The sequence below is a fragment of the Triplophysa dalaica genome, chromosome 7 (genome assembly GCF_015846415.1).
Source record: "Triplophysa dalaica isolate WHDGS20190420 chromosome 7, ASM1584641v1, whole genome shotgun sequence".
Taxonomy (NCBI): domain Eukaryota; kingdom Metazoa; phylum Chordata; class Actinopteri; order Cypriniformes; family Nemacheilidae; genus Triplophysa; species Triplophysa dalaica.
The window spans coordinates 23,274,316-23,295,272 of NC_079548.1; the positions used below are offsets into that span (position 1 = coordinate 23,274,316).

Here is a 20,957-nt window from a genome sequence, read left to right on the forward strand (position 1 = left end):
TGTATTTTGTCGTGTTGTGTCGCGCCCGGTATGGACACGTGTTACACTGTCATGTTCTTTTTTAACCAAGAAAGGAATGGTTTAGCTGCAAATGTTAAATTCTCTCTCATAATAAACACCTTTCATTTAAACCCATGAAAATGAACTTCCTGCAGTTAATTATAATGAAAAATGACTTAAAAACAGTTGAACCATTAAGAGACCCCTTGGCAAATTCTGCCCCCTTAGCAAGTGAGTTGACTCATCACAAAAATGAACACGAAATGCCCAATGCTCAGTTTTAGTCATTTTTTATTAATATGTGCTGATACAGGGTCAACTGACCTGCAATTACGCAAACGCTTACATAAAACCATCCCCTTTGGCCCAGACAGCTGTCAAAGCATTGACTGTGAGAAATAAAACACATATCATCCTTTAATAAAAACAAGTAATCCACCTGTTACATGTGACCTAAGCGTCAGAATCCAGAGGTTAAAATAAAATGAAACGATCAGAACAGATAAAAACATGTGTAGCTTCATTGACACCTAACCCGGTCATTACACTGGCCTTTGTTACTACATTATGTGTTCTCCATCAATGCACCTCTATCTTATCTTATACAATGTCTAATACTGACCGATTATATATGATAGTCCATATCACATCAACTAGGAAGGTCTAATACATTCACGGGTGATTGTTTTAGAAGACCGATTTACACCCTATCCACCTTCTGAGAGCTCGCCCAACCCAATCCTGTCTCTGTGGGTCAAACATAAATCTGCAAACATTGAAAGGCATGCCAAGAAAAAGGCTCTAGAACAACCCAAAGGTTTCTTAGAATTGGACAACTTAAACTTGCAAAAGTTCCCTCCCCTTTCCATCTTTATATCCTCTTGAAAGTTCTCCACAGAGTACAAAACCCCCAGTCAAGGCCGTGTGCATGTCTTTGATTTAGGATTAATGTAGGAACACTGTTTTGGGAGCTAGATATCCGTGTTCTGGTCTAACCCTGCTCGACCGATACGTTGTATTAGACTGACTGGCAGCCGGTCAACGAGGGAATGAAACAGCACAAACCTCCTCAGAAGGGAGGTGTCACGGTTTAAATCTACTGTAAAACTATGGTACAGGTGCTGTTTCTAGCATAGACGCACAACAAGAGACCGATAACAGAATAACACTACTTTAAGAGTGATTATATGTCGAGTCAAGTTTCTTGCCTGCTTCAACCCTTTTTGTGACAGTTACCCCTTATCCACGGAGAACGAAGATGGTGACCAGTCTGAGTGGAACTATTAAGGCATTGGCAGTTCTGGACCAATGAAACAAAGATGTCTATGTGACGTCTGACAGCAGACATCTCAGAGACTTATTGCAGATGAGCAAACCATGTATTGTAGATGTCTTGCAGATGTAAATGCAGACGTCAAATACACGTAAGCCAGATATATTTGTGCTTTTAGGGGAAGCACTTCCTGTTTCGGTTTTTAGCCTTTATTTAACTGTATGACAATGGAAGGTCCAGTGTGTCAATTTTTTAAAAAGATCTATTGACAGAAATCTAACACACATAACTATGTCTCTGGAGGTGTAAAGACCTTACATAATGAATTGTGGTGTTTTTATCACGTAAGATTTCGATCAACATACAAAATAATACTACTTATAAGTAATTCCCTTATATGGAATTCATCATGTTGATTCTACAGTAGCCCTGAACAGACAAACTGCTTTACAGAGTGAGTTTCGTGAAAATCTTATTTCAATAGGCGAACATGTGACGACACCTTACTACTGTGTCAGCTACCGTAGTGCTTTGAAGTGAAGGGGTGGAGTGAGCCGCTGGTTGCAATTCGCGAACTCACCACTATATGGTGCCAAAATTCATACACTGGACCTTTTAATTCAGCCCTAAATATTCTGTCGATGTAATTTAGACTTTCAAAACTAAGACAGGAAGTTGTTTACATTTTGCAAAATGATGTACATTAAAATCATTTAAGGTGGCCGTTGTTTATATACTTTCTGATTAGACGAGCCTTGTGTGATGTCATTTGTGCCATTAAACACACCTGTTGTCAAACTTTGTTTAATGCAACATGTTCTTTATGATGCTGTCACAATACTTGGTGGAAGAACTTTTACTAATACATTTAACAATTTTGCTAGTTTTTATCATATTGCTGTTGACACAATTGATAGAAGCAACAAATACACTCAAAACTGTGTTAGATTCATTTTTCTACAGATGTGGCCACAAAGTTCTTATGCCTCATTGCTTTAATCGCTATGAACTTTACTTATATGCATGTAAATGACTTCAGACATGCGATGCCCTGTCATTCAGCTTTCAGGGCAATGAAAATGTGAGCGGGTCTGAGAAAGTTTCACATATCTCTGACACAAGCAACGGTTTCAGTGGAAAAGAGGTAAGTGAGTCTTGTTCAGACAAAGTTTCTCCTTTGCTTCTTGTGTGGCTGTGATGGTGTAAAATGGAAGGTGTTGATCGCTCAGTGACTGTTGTATAACCCCAGGGGGTCTCTTTGCTGTCAGACATGGTACAGCGGAGGTGGTGGGGTGCACTGCAGGGCTGATGATTCATGTTGTTTTGACAGCAGTGAATGACTTGGTCATCTCTCTCTCTCTTTATTATTTCTATCCTACTAGCTTAACATCAAGTCAACATGTGGCTCTTAAAGCGACTCTTGTGTGCCACAGAGGGGGATAGCTCATGATAGGAGGTCATGACACTGGCTTTCTGGTGCCAGGGCCCAGCTGAGGACAGCACTGATGGCGGGCTGACAGACTGTCAGAGCACAGGAGCGCAGGCCGCTGTGATGGCACCTGTGCGGATAGAGGACTTTCATAGTTCCTCTGTCCGCAGGCCTGTGTGGAATCTGTACTCGCGGAACTCAACAGATTCCAGCAGAATGGGAACACCTGTTATTCACATTGTTCTACAGATGGATCGGCCCCTTGCTTGTTCCATTATTAAAGACCCCATGAAATCAACATTGGACTTTTGGGCCCTTTAGTTCATGTCTGTTGACTTTGAGGCTATGTGTATGTTAGTATGCTAGCATTAGCTCCTTTTAAAAGTCAAGATAAGGCACCTGAGGTACTGATGACATCATCTTGCACTCAAAGGCGTTTCCAACATTTTGTCCAATAAAATGAAGAATTGAGTTTTCCTGTAGCTCAACTAGTTTCCAAGGAACATGAATATGGATCAAAAAACATTTGGATAAAGCGTAAATGGCAAATGCCACCTGTCACAAATGAGAAATATAAAATAAATCAAACTTCATGTTTAAAATGTGAACAATAAAGGCTCTTGGATACGTCAACATGTTCAACAGAAAACCCAATGTGGGAAAGAAAGTCTCAGTCAAGTGATTTCATGGGGTCTTTGTCAAAAAATAATCCAGAATAAAACCCTCCTCCGGTGTCTACCCGTGCTTCACCTCTCCAGCTCTCCATTTCAAAGTGTAGAAAATGAGGCCGATATGCAGAGCAGAACATGGCGACTCTTTCATATCGTATCCGAGTGCTCTCAAAGAGCGAGAGGGGAGGAAAGACAAAAGGAGAGACCCGGCGAGCGAGCTCACGGTGGTTTGACTCGGCTAGATTATAGCTCTTAGTATTATTATGATAATCAGGGGTTGTATGGGGATTTTGGATGTGGTAGCAGTCCCTCAGAGCGGGCTTTAGTCTAGCGGTTTACTACAGCGCATAATCACTGTCATTATCACCATATTCAGCACTGCACTACATTATCCCTTCAGTCCCGTGTAAACAAACCCTTGACTAACATAACAAATCTTCCCACATTAATGCTTAGCCGGGAAGCCGTGTAAAAACAGATCGGTGAGGAAGTGGGGGAACGACGGAGGCGAGAAAATATGATGGCAAACAAACCCAGCGAGGGGAGAAAGCGACACGAAACGTGACGCACGTCGGGCGTCTCCAGGGAGGGATGGGAGATAAACAGCCGTTCCCCCGGCAACCAATGCAGCAGGGTAATGGGGTAAAAGAGCAGCGTGTTGGGCCAGGTGAGCAGAGGGCCATGACTCAGGAGTTTAGAGAGAACCTTAACCTTAGAAAGACAGTTTTACATTGTGTTATGACAATACATTCAAACGGTCAAACCTGCTGACCAGTCAAAGCTGGTCTTACTCATCAACATGAAACGTTTCTGCAAGAAGAGCAAGAAATAAAACAGAGCTGGCGAACACGCCGGTGACTAAATGTAAGACAGGGTGTACTGACCACCCGCTGGCCGGAAGAAATGCACAAAACAAGTCAATTAACATATTCACAAGGTAACGGATTGCACAAATGTCCCTTTAGAAGACTTACAGAAGAGCCATATGCACTTCATGAAACGTTTTTCACCATTCACGTTGTGAAAATCATAGGAGATACATTGAGAAGCAAAAATGACAATCACAAGAATACTGAATAAGATTTTGATGTAGTCTTGAATATTTTTTATTGGCAAAGCATAAACCACACCGAATTTTACTAGATTTGTTCCCGTAGCTAGGTGTGGAGTGCAAAGGTCATGGTGGTTTTGATACACACATTCTGTACTGATAAAACGGGATACCCTGAATGCACCGCAAGTCACATAAATGTAAATGAGTAAATGTAGATTTGCGCTTCACATAAAATATAAAAGATAATTTAAAGCATTTGTTAACGGTGTAATGAAGCAAAATCTCTGAAAACGAAGTGAGAAATAATGTGGTTATCATTGTAAATAATAAAGACAGGATGATCAGGATTTGTCCAACAATCTTGCATCACTCTGAAAGGATTTCAAGGATTGAAAAAAATGTTCTGTCTAGTTACCGTATAAATAAATTCATAAATAGACATAAAACATGAATACAGTTGAAAAGATTTCATTATGTCAGAAGAGACTGCAAAGAATTGGTTGCCGGGACAACGGTCAACTATGGTTATTACAGCAACAGCCATTATGCAAAAATATTTGACCGCACAATACTTAGATAAACCAATCAGTATCAAGTACACCAGAGAGCCGTTCGAGAGGTCTTAAACCGAGCGGTTTTGCTTCTCAAGTATATTTATCATGTTTCAAGAAGGTTTTGATATTTTTCCTGAAACACAGGTCAAAAATAATGACTTCTCGCATTGTGGAGACTGGAGAGAGAACAGGTGGTGTTTGGAATGACAGGCGGTCGATTCGGGATGCACAATGTTATCCACCTCTGACAGTGAGTGTAGCAGACCGTTCATGTCCTCGGAACGAGCCCGCTGGAGCCTAGCTTCACACGGACGTCTGGCCTCTATAGCTAACTCACATTAAACATGTATATTCGCCCCTGCTCCCCATCTCTCATCATCCTCACACATGCTCCGTAGAAAGAAAACCACACTTGAATAAATGAATATGTGCATAAACAATCAAACAGACAAATAAATATTAATAAATAAAACATCAAACATGAAACGGATCTTAGGAAGGGTGGAGCGCTCATAAATACCTCTCTTTTGTTCAATAGGCTACGGAGCTCATTTGCATAACCCGCAGAGGCCGCGTCTCATTGGTCAAACGTCCGCGTCGCTCACTGAATGCTAACTTTTTACGTTTCAAAATAACAACGTTTAAAATACCTTTAACAAAGTCTGGAAGCTTCTACCGAGCTCTTATATAGATATAGATTTACTTTGCTTCCCTGTTCAGCTAATACGTGTTGATCTAAACCAGTAAAAATAGCCTCTGAGATACACACGCACACGTACTTTTGATTCACAGGCATCTGAACGTTCACATTCAGACGTTCAGACGTAGACATACAAATTGCAAATCAACCATCACACTGGTTTCAGAAACAACAGTTGATATTGGTGTGTAAAAACAGTCAAATACAATCTAGGGTTGGCGACTGAAATGTTTGGGAATATGTCCCCGATGCGTTCGTTTTTACTTCGTCTAAATTCATTCAGTCATCTGATATCCATATCCATTCTTCCAGATAAAACATAACCAGCGCTACATCACGGCTGCTGTCAGGCAACCCACAATGCACCGGTGCACCCCTGAGGCACAGTGTGTTCCCCTGGCGTTCACCTTAAGCACTTCCTGTCTGGGAATGTTGAAGGTCAAACGTTACCGACATGTAATGGGTTATCTTACATAAAAATTGTGCCAGAACTGATCTCGTTTGTATGTAAAATCCTCCTCTTTCCGTCTTTCCGGCTCTCTCTCACAGTCTCTTGGCAGACAATAACATTTTCTGGCTCTGCGGCGCTCCGGGGCAGGAGCAACGAGCGCCGGAGAGAGTGCGAGAAAGAAGGAGAGAGATCGCCATGTCGTTCAGGTCTTAAACTTCAAAATAGCTTTATTCGTTGACTCGTTTCAATCGCTGTTGCGTTACAAGAAAGGTTTATTTTTTCGTGAGTACTCCGTACTTTTTTTGTTGCTTTTGATCGTCTATGTACAGAAGAGGAGTATAAGACTCGATTTTACTTTCGTGTGGTTTGTATGTACAGACTCGAAGAACGGCTGGAGCGCTAGCAAAAAAAATCCTCCAGCCATAGTAACGCATAGGTGAAACAGCGTGTAGTCCACCTAAACATCCGGCGGTGATTCAGGGCCAGTCTTTCATCCGCCCTCGTCCTTGGTTCTGAGATAGGACAGAACAAAACCCAGACAAAGTTTCGTTCATTGCTCTGAGAGGTCCCGTGGTCGAGCGGTTGTGTCTTAACCCCCCCTCGCTTCCCCGTCTCTGAGGTTGTTCTATACAGACGAGTGAGTTCAGAGCGAGAAATAAAGGCAACTCCACTGTGGCAGCTTCCCGCTACCTGTTTCTCGACAAAAGTCCTTGTTTTCTTTTCTCCGAGAGCATGTGTGTTCATACTCTTGATGTTCAGTAACACGCACTTCTGTGAGACAGAGTGTGTTGTGTGTAGGTTCCAGTTTGTGTTCTGGCTCAAAAACGGTTATTTTTGGCAACGCTGAAGAGCTTTCCGAGAGATTTTTTGTCACGTTGCAGTATAATGGCGTTCCCCCATCTTCTCACGTAACAGCTCTCATCAAATAATGATGGATAGAGACAAAAGAAAGAGAAGGTTGGGAGTTACTGTGTGTAAAATAAACACAGACATACAGGCCTGGGCACGGCACAGTTGAGAGCGATCTCGGAATAGAGAGCCGAAGGTCCATTGAGAGAAGGCAAATAGTCGGACTTGCTGTTTAAATATGTCCGCATACAAAAGAGAAAACGATGCTGATGAGAGAGTTCGAGCGGTTACGCTGGCTGCCATGGAGACGAACCTCTCTCGCTCTCCCTGTGCAGGCTTTCCTTTACATCTTGCTTCAAAACAAACGCAAGTGTAAAAAAGGCAACCAGACATAGGAAGGGCATCAGAGACAGGAGAGGAATCCATCATCGTCGGCACTTGGCGTCAAACCCTGTGATGCGCTTCCTCCTCTTCCTCGTGGTCACAGGCTGGTGACCAACTGCATTTGTCCATCTCCTTCGCTGTGGGGGGGCTCGGGGGCTGGGGGGTGGGCTTCAGTGCTAGGTCTCCTGGGCGAAGCCTGGTAGAAGGTCTGCATTGGGGCTCCGCGGGAGCCCATGGCGGGCCGGCCAGAGCTGTAGTAGAGCTCCTCTGGGGGCTGGGCCGAGCGCGGAACCACCTCTAGCGGCTCTGGACTGCTGTCAGGGTAGGGCGAATCTCGCAGATTAGTGATGCTGGTGTAGAGCGAGTCCCGCGCAGGCGAACCAGAGGCTCCGTTGTGGCCCTGGCCAGCCGCACTTTGACCGCTGTGGCCCAAACTCTCGGTCAGGTCAGCCGTGTAGCTTTCGGACTCCTCGGGGTCACTCTGGTAGAGCACGGACTGTGCTCGCTGCAGCAGCAGGGGCTCCTCGAGAGCTTTGTAGAGCAGCTCCACGTCCTGCGGCGTGCGTTGGCGCGCTTCCATCGAACAGAAATCTCCGTCATCCTCTAGGCAAATCGCCGGCTCGGCCACGCCCCCGATCCGGCCCATGTGGCCGTGTCCTCTGGCCAGACTGCCGCACGTTCTGTCTCCGCCCCCAGCCCCTCCCCCTCGCAGATTGTTGTGCACTAATTCAGATATGATCATCTTCTCGAACGCCGCAGCGTCCGAGAGGTTCCGCCGTATGCCACCGAGAGTTTCCGAACCTCGCGGGTTGAGTAACGGAGGAGGGCTGTCACCGCCACCGCCTCCGAGGAAATCGCAGCTGCCCGCGGGACCACCAACGCCGCCCACGCTCCGCAGGGAATAGCTGTTGTTGAAGTTGCCATTAAGAGGTAGAGTCTCCATGCCTCCATGATCTCGATTGTTCGACAGCGTGCTCTCTGTTAACAGAGCAAATGAGAGGTGGTAAGTAAATGGAAAAGGGAGAAATGAACACTTCATTACCTATTTTAATCAAGATGGGGATTCACAAAGAGAATCTGAGATTGCATCAATAATGGTGAAAGCAACTTCCACGCAAGATTAATAGGCGGTATGGACAGAGGCAAGTTATTACCAGGGCCGTAAATTGTGTACATATACACACAAGGCTTAGGTGCACACGTGAAGAGGTTATCATTCTGCAAAATTAGCCAATAAAACACAGAAAAGGGTGAGAAAAAAGGTTGTCTTACTCGGGTCGCGAAAGGTCCCTGTGGGTCCACGGCGGAACAAAATACAAACAGAATGGAAAGAAAAGATGTGATTTAATTTCTTCACATAAAATCATCATTGATTCATTTCTACATTGAGCTTTACAAGGAACATTCGTCTTTTTCATGTCTTACCCAGAAGTTCATGGATGCATAAAATGTCACTGTTGAAATAGTTGAAAAAACTGGTAACACTCCAATATAGAAGTCGATTCTCACTATTAACTAGTTATTATTAGCATGCCTATTATTAGCATATAGGCTTTTTATTAGTACTTATAAAGCACATTTTCAACATGACCATACTCTACATCTCAAATCCTACCCAATACCTTAACCTAACAACTACCTTACTAACTATTAATAAATTAATTGGGGAAGTTAATGGTTTGTTAATAACGAGAATGGCTCCCTATATTGTAGTGTGACCAAAAAACAATAATCGACATCGGTGGGAAAACTACATACGCATAAAGTTCAGGTAACCTGTAGTATTTGCAACACTATATCATCATGACTACTGCCTGTTTTACCTTTTTCTTCTGCAGAACACAAAAGAAGATATTTTGAAGAATGTCGGTAACCGAACAACATTGGCAATCGTTGACTTTGATTGTGTTGACACAAAACCAGAGACATTTATCGAAATGTCTTCAACAGAAAAAAGAGCTGTACGCAGGTTTTAATGAAAAATGTGTTTCTTTGGGGTGAACTATCCCTTTAAGATCTTTACATTACAGTTTTATTTAGAGGACTAGAGAACTAGAAATCTGCCTTATTAGTTAGTCTCGACACGCCACACCAAAACTGTTTATTTCGCACGGCCTTTCACACACGAAAGATGTTGTGAAATTCTTTCAATTCCCCCTTCAAGAACTGATCGCAGGAGATGCGTGCGGCGGCACAGACCAAGGCGTGCGGGGTTGAAATATTAATGCCCGATATGATTTTAATCAACGCTCCTCTGTGCAGAAAGAGAGAGTAATTAGACATTCTAATGAGGCCCTCCTTTCACTTCCTCTCCATAAGCATTCTAAAAATGTCTTCTCAGCCGTGCCGAGCCGTGCCGAGCGGCGCACCGTCAGCCTGACACATTACACAGAGAGAGGGAACGTTTAAAATATTCAACAGAGACGCTGTCTTAAATTTCACCCCACCGACACGGCAACCGCAGCTATCTTTCGCTGCCTCTCAAGCTGCACACGTAGAAGCGGCGAGAGAGAAGTCCGGCCGTGTGTGTGTGCGGCGTGGGCCGAGCAGTGCCGGCTCTCTGTGTCAAATCTCCAGGGGACGCTCTTTTTCTTGCTCTGCTGTCAGTCACTAGACTTCAGCTTTAGCTTTAATCGATGCTCTGGTCTGTCTCTCCAGCAGGCGGGATTAAAACGCCGGCCAGATGGTCGGCCCGTGTCCACCCCACCGAATCACACTGACAGACCGACAGGGTGTAAACACCCGCACGCACACACGCAAGCAGCATATGCACATGAGTTTGTGGCTGCCGTCAATGTCTAAAAGAAACCGCTGAGCATATAAAATATAATAAGCACATCCCGCCGTAACTTTTTATTGCTTGGAGGTTTCTCAGGAGACTTATTAGCGATCCTTTGAAAAAATAGGACACGATTGAGACCGTTTATGACATACGGTAAATGTACAGAGCACTCAGATTATTTTAGATTCATGTAATGAGAATTTTTTATTCATATCGGAATATATATTTTAATATCTATATAACGTGTCTTTTCATCTCTAATTTTGATATTTAATTATTTCTCATAGTCAGCAAGGCAACTCGATGAACAGCAAATCTCTTTTTGTTTTAAAGGAAACAATTAGATGTTAAAGAGATCTCATCAGCACAGACTCACCGGTGGAGTTGAAGACTCCAGGTGAGGGTGGAGTAAAGGTCTCGGCCAGCAGGGTGTTGTAGGGGGAGGTGCCTGCACGGGTCTGCAGCACGGGATTGGCTAGAAGATGGTTTCCCATTGTAGCTAAAATAAAAGAAGATACACCATTAGCAACAGTTATTGTCACTCGGCCAATTTTACATTTCCTATTCAAGCAGAAAGGTACAATAGAGGATGTACTCGTGTTCACAACTACATCAGTACCAGCATCCAACACCAGAACTATCGGCTTTATTACGAATAACTATAAGGACAACGCAATAGCAACACAGCACAGGTACGTTTGTAAAACGTCTGCTAAAGATCTGGAGATCTGGAAAACATCAACGGTTTAAAAACAGCTGCTAAACATCTTAGAAAGAGCTGTTTCCCATCCATTCTAAATCATTAACATGACAATGTTTGGAGGTCACAGATGACAAAGATTATAAGTGATACCTTAGATTATCTGAATGATAATTCAGTTCGGTTTTTCCTTAAATAATCCTTATTAATTAATCGATGATGCATTAGATTGTTTTTAGATGTTTATAATTTGAGATTGCAGTCAGTGCAATGCAATGTAAATCGCTTTGGATAAAAGCGTCTGTTAAATGCATGAATGTAAATAAACATCTTACAGATGTCTTCTAGATGTCTACACTATATGACATCTGACAGCTGACTTCTCCGAGATGAGCAAACTTTGTCCTGCAGATGTAAATGCAGACATCAAATAGACATCTGCCAGATGTTTGTGTTCTATGAGGGCAGTTGTTTGTTTGTTTTTGACAATTTAACAAAACATCCCCCCTAATGTCGGCAGCCATAACGTAATGTCTGATTTAATAAAGTGTTTATTTGAAGTGAAGCTGAAATGTATTTGAAGAGTAGTCAGGGAGCGTAATTCTTTGCCTCACTGTCAGAGTCATTGGGAGGTAAAGGGTAATGTTTGCTATTATGTAGTTCCACAGAGCAGCCATTGAAACGTGGCTTCATTTTCCAGTGAAATGTGAACTTTTACTAGTCAAATGTGAGTCAGAGAAATTGAACATTCATTATGGCCCATAATGCACGCGTGGAGCTGCCGCCTGGGGCTTTCAGACAGAAATGGCATGAAATTAAAAAGAGGCCAGTATGACATCGAGTGGACTGATGCAAAGTGCAACCTTGCGGCCTTGCACTTCCATCCATCAGAGAGGACCGCCTCCAGGATTCATTTTAGATGCGCAATCTCGCGCTCTCGCACACGTTTCTGGGCATTTAAAGAAATGTTTAATGTTCATGACCAAACAACTACAATTAAGGCTCGTTGCCCAGTTTAGAAGTAAAATGACGACTGGGGTGCGGCACATAGAGAACAAGTACAGTATATAGGGCAGGCAAAAAAACACTAATCAAAAATTCAGCGAGTTTTTAATATAAAACTAGTGTGATAGAAACTCTTATCTGTGTAAAGTTACATGCAATATAAGCCGATTAACCCCGTCATATTCTAACGAGATAAACAAGGATACCGAAAAGAAACAGAGCGCGATCTGTAAAGCAAACTACACCCTGAGAAATGACAGTATCTGTATCGCATAAATTCATTCACAAAGAAAAGTACTGGCACCTCACGGCGGTCGATTCGTCAACTTTACGGCTCAAACAAACGGCTTTTACTGAATAATTCATGCCCCTGCTTTAACAAAAGTCCAAGCTTCACATTTACGCTTTTTCGTAACTAAGGGGTGAAATTGTTTCCTGAGGTAATAAATTCAACAAATGCCGCCAATAGCCCTTAACGTGCATTGAGCCCCGTACATTTCTTTAATTCCTGGAAATATCTGACAGGCACGTCTCGTGTAAAACGCAAACGCAGTTTGAATTGTGAGGGAGAATCTAGGCCAGCGGCGGAGAGGTGGAGGTACGACAACGGCTCTTGGAAGGAGAAAAAAAGACTTCACACGTTGCTGAAGTGGGAAATGAGAGAGATAGGAGATGAATCTGATAAAGACAGCGGCGCGTGTAGACACGCCCTTTCATTACCCTCCGTCTCGACTGCCGACTGCCATTCACGTCAACATGCACAAAACTTTTCTCCAACGGCGCAAAAACCACCCCCGTTTCCTCTCTCTCTCATCCATTCTTCTCTTTTCAATCTATGTTTTTTTCCTCCGCAGCTATATGGTTCAGATGTGGCTTTCTATCTCCACTTTCTCTCTCCCGGCTTGATTAAAGTCCCCAGAAAGCAACAATCGGCACGCCGCAGCGAGGACGGTCCTGTCATTCTGCTCAATTAGAGTAATTACCCCCCGTTCATTCGCCAGCTAATCACTTCATTAAAAACAAAATGGATAGAATTAGCATAAAAAGTGGCGGTTGATTTAGCTGCTGCTTCTCTAGCGTCGGCCCCCCGCCACTCCTCCCACAAACACTGATCCCTGAGATGATAGGAATGCCGGTGACATCGCGCTCCATGAGCCGCTGATGGAAATGGCCTGCCTCTCGCTTTTAACCGGCTCGCTTCTCCCTTTACGGCACGCCGCCGGAGTATCGAAATTCGGAAATTTACGGGGTTCATATCACGAGCAATCAAATTATTCCTAAACTCTGGAGGATAAAAGCGTTTTGTGTACTTTGAAAGCATATTGAAACCAACTCAAAACTTTACCCATGCTACGTTTATTGAAACTAGGCAACAAAAACGACTCTATGGGTTTCTGACATTAAAAACGTGATAAATAACTTGCCCTGTGGATGAAGTTAATGTACCGGTAATACTTAGAAACAGTTCTTTAGAGAAAGAGATTTCAGTGATGTTCTATTTATATGTAATATAAATAAAATGAAAATATTTGATGAAAATAAAAAAGAACAATTCAAAATAATTGAATAATCAAAATAGTAAGTTATTTAATTGACATAAAAGAAGCTGTGGTACGACCCCTTTATGAACACACAGGTAGAGGTCTTTGCCGGGAGATTGATGAAGGGTCTTACCGCGGTTGAGGGTGGGAGTGCTGTTTAGGTCTCCGGCCATGAAGGACGACTCCGTCTGTTTCCGCACCGTGTCATTCCACATGCGCCGAATTCGACTCTGAAACAAACACGAGCGCACACAAACATTCATTACGGTGTCTTGCAATCGTTGCACAATGCAGCAGATGAGGTGAAAGATTGTTTTGTTGAATATAAGTGTGCTAGTCTCTAAATAGAACTCTATGAATAGTCTACAAATAAATTGTGATGCTGTCAGTGTGTATGTGTCACCTGTCTATGTGCCGCTGCATGGCGCGCCTGGCTGCCAGTATAGTAGCGGTTGTTGGCACGCAAGGCAGAGTTCTTCAGAGATCCATGAGAGCTGGTGGTGGAGGTGCGACTGCAACAGTATGAATGACGCAGGCACTTGCTGTACTCCTTATGCACCTGAAACAAACATATACAGTATGTTGTATACTGTAAGTACTTCTTAGACATTTTTTATTTGCTCATATATGCTTAAACTGTGGTGTATCATTTCTTCAGCTCCAGATGGAATCCAAAGTTGTGAGGTTTTTAACTCATACTCATGTAATGTGACCATCACAGTTTTAAGTTAATGCTTAACAAGTTTTAAACTGACAGTAGAATCACAATAGTAAATTGTGATCAAAATTTTAAGCCGGTCATTCTATAGTTAGGGGTACATGTCATGTCCATGTACTTTTATCAATTCTACTAATTTTACACTTCAAGCAATGATCACTTTTACGTCAGCGGACATTTCTAATTCATTCAATACAAAAATTCAATAAATACCCATCTTTTATCTTGTAAAAATGACATATTCTATTCTGGAGTTTGCTGTTTTTGTGCTGTCCGATTTGATCAATGTGAGGTTTTGATGTTCAGATTAGTTCTAAAATACATGTTTCTGTATATATTTCTTACAAATATTTGTCCAAATAATAATTTAATTATGAGAATTAATTATTATCTTGCTATATCTTAAAAAAAACATCTACATTAAAGTGTCAACCTTGTTACTCCCCATTAAATCCCGCTATACATCAGCAATGTTGGTTTGTTAAAAGTCACATGTCCAACATCACGTGATGTCATTTCCTTTTTTGGAGGAAAATTTGAAGACGGTGTGGTAAATCATAACTTCTCCTCTTCAATATTTAATCCATATTATTGTCTGCATGTACTGTAGAGTAGATTCATTGACCGTCAAATGTGTTATCAACGTGTTCTGTTGAACCTGTGTCACATGTTATATTTATTATTATGAAGAGAAAGAATACAAAAACATAAGTTAATCAAGGTCGTGTACTAACTAGTCCAAGGTGAGCAGTTTGCACAGGGCCCTAAAATGGCCGAAATTCACTGTGTTACAATCAACGGTTGACAATGCTGGAAATTATATGAAGAGTAAGTCGAGCTTAAGCAACCCAAATAATTAATTTTGCACATTAAGGTGATATATTATTCAACCATCTAGTTTACAGTATTTATCAAAAAAGTTTTTTACATCTGAAATGTACCCCTAAATATAGAATGACTCTTATGATTGATGATTTTACCCTTTATCATACAATTCTTACAGGTTTATGATTGTTATGTGAATATTTGCAAAAAACCTGAAAATAAATGGTTTCAATACTTATAATAAACATCAAATCAGTAGATTTATATTTTTGTAGTCGATTAAAACTTTAAGTAGACTGTCTCGTACCTTTGTTTTTATATCTCTGCATTTAGATTTTTATCTCGGTTTACATTTATTTAGTTTAAAATTGACTACAGAAATATTCATACAACGGTAGGAAAAAAAAGAAGAGATCATTTCAAATTTTCTTTAGTTAGCATTTCTACAGTAGATATGTCCAGTTTAGCAGTGTATGTTGAATTTCAACAAAATCAAACCTCAGGAACTGATTTTTTTCTGCGGTTGTATTCCTATGCCATTGAAACTGACCTTTTTCTGTAGAGCGCAGTGGAAGATGAAGATGAACATGCCCTGGAAGGCGTTGAAGGTGGTGAAGAGGTATGCCATGATGACGGTGTTCTCATTGATGAACAGTAGACCAAAGGCCCACGTCAGACCCAAAAGGAAGAGCAGAGCGATAGCTCCTAAAGCCCAGGACCTGAAGGAGAACATGCACATATACACATACATGTAAATCTACAGTCAGGACAGTGAGAGTCATGTAACACAAATATACGCAACACAACTCCTTTGGTACTGTGAAGGAATATTGTGTTTCCTTGCACTGGTAGAATCTTACTTGATGTTGTCCAGACGGCTGGAGTCGGGTTTGAGGGCGGATGAGTTACGGACCATCTTGTGAAGAGTTATCATGAGAAACACCAGGTTTAACTAAAAGTCAAGAGATAAAACTTTAATATACTTTTAGTCCATGTGTATAGGCAACAAAGTCTCCCAGCACGACTTTCCATCAAAAGTACTTTAATATGTGATATCTTTCATATGTATAAATATATATCAACACAATCTGATGGAATTCATACCTATTCTATAAGGTGGCTCATTTGTGTGAATTCCTATTTCCTACGATCTTATTCTCATATTTTGTTATGACATGACTTTTCCCCTGTGACGTTAGGTTTCATTGCTTTGTCACCTCCTGAAACTAGCATTTTTAGCTAAATTAGCCTTTGTGGCTGTGATTTCAATGAAAGAAAGAAAACACTTGTTAAATCATTTCACTGGGTCTTTCTACCACAGGTTCATTTTAAACATTAGGTCTTATTCTTGACACAAGTAAGAATTCTTTCAATTTCATTTAAATTATACATTTGAAGTGAAAGCGGTCATATGAAAATGTTTGAATTCAATTCAGTGAATTTACATCAAGTCATTCTCGTCATAATTCATGAGAGGCACATAAAATCCAGACTGGAAATCACAAGATAAACCAAAAGTATTTAATCTAAAAACAATAAGAACAAACACAGAGCGAGCGCATTAGTAAAACATATCGCAATTACGAAAATGTCAGCAAGTTCCCGAATATAAACGCCCCGCTCATATAAAGCATATTAGAGCCAAAACATACTCGTCAGCAGCAACAGATCCATAGGTGAACAAAAGTGCTTTGTTTGATAAGACTAGCGCAGCATTTTTGAGGGGAAAAACAAAATCTGTGAGCAAAGCAGAGAGAGGACATAATGTTTGGAGAGAACAATACCATGATAATGAAGGACACAGGGCCAATAAAGCTCCAGATGAAATAGTTGTCCACCCTCAGCCAACACCTGCACACACAAACACACATCAAAAACAAGTTTTCAATAACTTTTTAATTGCATAATGAACAACAATGTCATCACAGTCAACATCTGCTTTGAATCTCATACAACGTTATTGAGTGTCGAACGCTTTGAAATTTGGCAAGCTATCTGAAAATATTATTGTCATCGCCACAGTGACACATTTTTTGTCATATGCCTGTTCAAAAGTAAGCTAATAACCAGCAGGCTCATAAAAGTCTAGTTGAAGGTTAGGCTCGGTTTTTAATCATTAGCACACTGTGTCAGCGTCTCATTTTCTGCACTGTAGTCAACATTCAAAAGTCTGCAGCTGTGCTGTTTTTACACACACGCACAAAGTCGCACAAACATTAATAATCAGCTCAGTTAAACGTGCTGTAAGCAGTTTTGGACGTTTTGCTAACTTGCTAGCTTAAACAGTGGATTTTAACTGGTTTGCTTTGACACCCAGATTGCACATTGTGTGAAAGGGAAAGTTCTCCCAAATATGAAAATTGTCATTATTGATTCATCCTCATGTCACTTTCTTTCTTCTGCAGAACACGAAAGAAGATATTTTGAAGAACATTCCCTGTTAAAAAAATAGCAGGGCAGCATATGTTTTGATGCTGGTGTGACCAGCTTCACCCAGCTAAGACCAGCACAAACCAGCATCAAAACTTACAAAACCAGCATATGATGTTTTTTTCAAGAGGGTTGGTAACCAAATAACATTGACTTCCTATTTATTGACACAAAACCACAGAGACATTTCTTAAAATATCTTCTTTTGTGTATCATACTGATTTTAAATGACATCAGGGTGAATACATTATGTTTTGGGTGAACGCACTTTTGCTAGCTTTAAAGTTATCAGCCAGCGGAAGTTTTTTTTGATCATTTCCACAAAACTTTCATGGCCCCCAGAACACTGACTGAATATATGAACATACAATACATCAAATGAGAGAACAGAGCCTCCGCTTTTAAACCAAAAATGTATATTATTCTGTCTTCGTTCTCTTGCTCAATGTGGGTACGTTTCTTTGACAGAAAACAGTTAGTGCATAGCGTATTTAGATTAAGCATTATTTTGTCCATGTTACACTATCTGAACAGACCAGTGACCAATATTGGGTATGTTGAAAGCCACTCAGCCAATGAATAATAGCCAGAGAACTTATTTGAATGGTCAAAAAAACTGGCTGTAATTTTTTCTGCTTAAAAAAGCCTTGGGCCGTCACATACCATAGTAACAAAGTCTTAAGGTAATTCGTAATATAAGCTTTGTTTCCATCACCCTTGAAAAATTCGCAAAAATACAAAATTTTGCGAAAACTCCCATGTCTCTCAAAAATGCTCGCATTAGGTGTTGTTTCATCCAAGACGAAAAAGTGTAAAACTGCAATGGAAACCTTTTTGTCGTATTTACAAGTCACGTGGCGTACAAAAGTCACATGACCATTCGCGGTATGTTTTGGGAGAACATTTGGAAAGATAGGATGTAAGGAATTCAAATGAAGTAATATCTTATATGATGGCCCAAATGCAGGAAAACGAGTGAGTGCAGTATGGAGATTTATTAAGAACAGCGATATCATTGGAAAATATATTAGGAAATATAGACATTTCTCTTTCATCACAGTAAGTGGCACTATGCACTAAAGGTGGTTTGCAACCAGACATAAATCGTACAAAGGAGCAGTACGGCCAAAATGACTTATTGCGAGAATAATCAAAATACACTACAATCGCAAAACACTGTTAAATGGAAACAGATTTTTTTTATCGACATTTGAAAATATTGTGTAAATCAATGGAAACCTGGCTATAATCACGAACTGTTATCTATTCATTCATGTTCATTGACACGATTTTCCCCCTTTTTTTGTCTCACTCAGCATGAAAGTTTTTCATGTCACCAAGCACGACTTTCAATCTAAATGATTTTAATACGCAATATCTTTCATGTATAAATGTCTTAATATACACACAATCCGATGGGAATTAAAAGCTCATTCGTGCAAAGTCCTATTTCCTACAATCTCATTTATGTTTTGTTATAATTAAGACACAGGGGCGGGGTTAGGGTAGCCATTTATCGTTGCTTTGCCAGCTCGCAAAACTCACATTTTTTGCTAAATTAGCCTATGCGGCTGTGGTTTCATGATGTAGGATGAGGTAATAATATTTACGACTTCTTTTAATATCAGGTCATAAATATATCAATGTACATACACCTGTGGTCTGTGTATTTAAAGTCGGGCTTGTGACACGAAAAAAATGGAACATTTGTGTCCATGAACACGAATTAATAGATTTAAAATGTTTTGCCTATGCCATAAACTGCCTTGAGACTATAGGCTGCAGTGTGAATTCTCAGGACATTTATCTAAGTAATCGCTCAAGTGATAGACATTTTACCTTGGTGTCTCCAAAAATAAATCTCTGTATTAGCATAACGTATAATTCACAAGATGTTAAAGCTCTTTCAGACCAGCATTACACAACAGCATTCCCCTTCCCTCACAATCTCTAACTATTCAATTCACCATGACAGCAACTTTAGACTCTAAACCCTGCGATACTAGCAAATCCAAAAGTGGCTTCCATAGGGACGGTCAATGCTGGACTATTTCGAATGTAAATTCCCCAAGAGACGTTTTGATAGAGTCCATTTAAATGACTTCAACTGATTTAAAAGAGGGTCGTGCCCTCTGCTCGAAAACCAGCGGCCCTTGTATGGCAAAGTGCAAATAGACTGATTCACACGTACGCTTTCTTAGTCCCGTAGCTGCGGTAGTCGATGGCTGCCGAGATGCCCACGACCAGGGCGGGAAAGCAGTAGCCACACAGGTAGTAGTATTTCTTTCGGGAGTACTCGCTCTCGAAGACTTCCACCAGCATCAGATAAAGCTGAATACCCTCCAAACACATCCAGGAGAACGCAGCCAGGAAGAAGAAATGCAGCAGACCTGCAAAAATGGGGCACGCGATCTGCCATCGAACAAAAGGATTGGAAGAGACAGTTAGAAAAGAGATCCGTGGAGAAGAAATGACATTTGAGAAAGAGAAAGCGATTATACGCTGCAGTTGGGGACATGACATTGGACATAACTCCTTACAATGCAGCACGGGCGTATCAGGCATTACATCTGGCAGGGACATTTTGAAAATTATACATTTGGTTTTGACACGTTTTATCATTAGATTTAAAAGACCTTTGCCTGCACTACGAAGCAATTTATGAAAATACTAAAGCTGACTGAAAAAAAGACGCTAGACCGGCTGGCTTTGATAAAGCTATACAGTAATAAGTAGTTTTATATAACAACAATCATTTAGTGTTGTATTCATATTTTTAATTAGCTTTTATTGTTAGATTTCTGATTTTATTAAAATGAACCATTTTGTTAATGCTTTTTTCATTTAAATATTTATTTTTTATCTTGCTATATAAGATTAATTTATTAAAATTATAATTATTATATATTATAATAATTTAATTGCTTTAAACTTATTTAAGTTGATTTCCGTAGCAACATTTCCATTTATCAATTAGTTTAAGTTTTCCCAATAATTTTAAGGCCTATATTTTATTTGGTTTCAATAAACAGAAAGGTTCTCAAAGTTTAAATTTTAGTCAATAAAACAACTTTAATAATTATATAAATAGTAATAAAAATGAAAAAAAATTGTCAGTAAAATATCCTTGGGCCTACTTACTAAATCTTTATCATTTTTGTAGTAAGAATGTTCAGAGGAAAACTGTAATAAATATAAACAGAAACAAATGAAACAGTTGTTAAAATGTATGGAAAGCATGGAGGCGTAAAATTAATGTTGGTTGTGGAGGTAAAAGAATCTGGATTTTGGTCAATTTTGTTGTATTCGAGAATATATGTTTATTTCCCTTATTAAATAGAATTTTAGAAAATTGTTTGATGTTTACTCTATCAACAAGGGTTTAGTTAAATATAAACAGATGCTTCAATATAATTGGAACAAATTCATTCTCTGAGCATTTTTATATCACGTCCATAACGCTGGAATTGCCCAGTTGCACTTTTTATGAGAGACATGAAATTTCGTTGTTTGTTCCATGCAATGACAATAAAAGGTATTTGATGAGAAATGTTTGAGTTTGCAGTGAAAACGTCAAAAATATTGACTTGA

At 40.4% G+C, this 20,957-nt stretch overlaps 1 protein-coding gene across 2 annotated transcripts in view; it reads right to left on the bottom strand.

Annotated features, from left to right (window-relative positions):
- Positions 1–275: 275 nt before the first annotated feature.
- The window catches only part of adgrl1a (adhesion G protein-coupled receptor L1a), a 147,690-nt gene continuing 127,008 nt past the window's right edge, over positions 276–20,957 (bottom strand). For both annotated transcript variants that reach the window (XM_056752074.1, XM_056752073.1), the window contains exons 17-25: positions 19,558–19,778; positions 16,721–16,787; positions 15,797–15,888; positions 15,487–15,655; positions 13,797–13,952; positions 13,527–13,623; positions 10,524–10,646; positions 8,638–8,655; positions 276–8,343 (exon numbers count right to left, since the gene is read on the bottom strand). In XM_056752074.1, the coding sequence (XP_056608052.1) occupies positions 7,463–8,343; positions 8,638–8,655; positions 10,524–10,646; positions 13,527–13,623; positions 13,797–13,952; positions 15,487–15,655; positions 15,797–15,888; positions 16,721–16,787; positions 19,558–19,778 (1,824 nt within the window). In that variant the 3' untranslated portion in view covers positions 276–7,462. The remainder of the gene's footprint in view (positions 8,344–8,637; positions 8,656–10,523; positions 10,647–13,526; positions 13,624–13,796; positions 13,953–15,486; positions 15,656–15,796; positions 15,889–16,720; positions 16,788–19,557; positions 19,779–20,957) is intronic.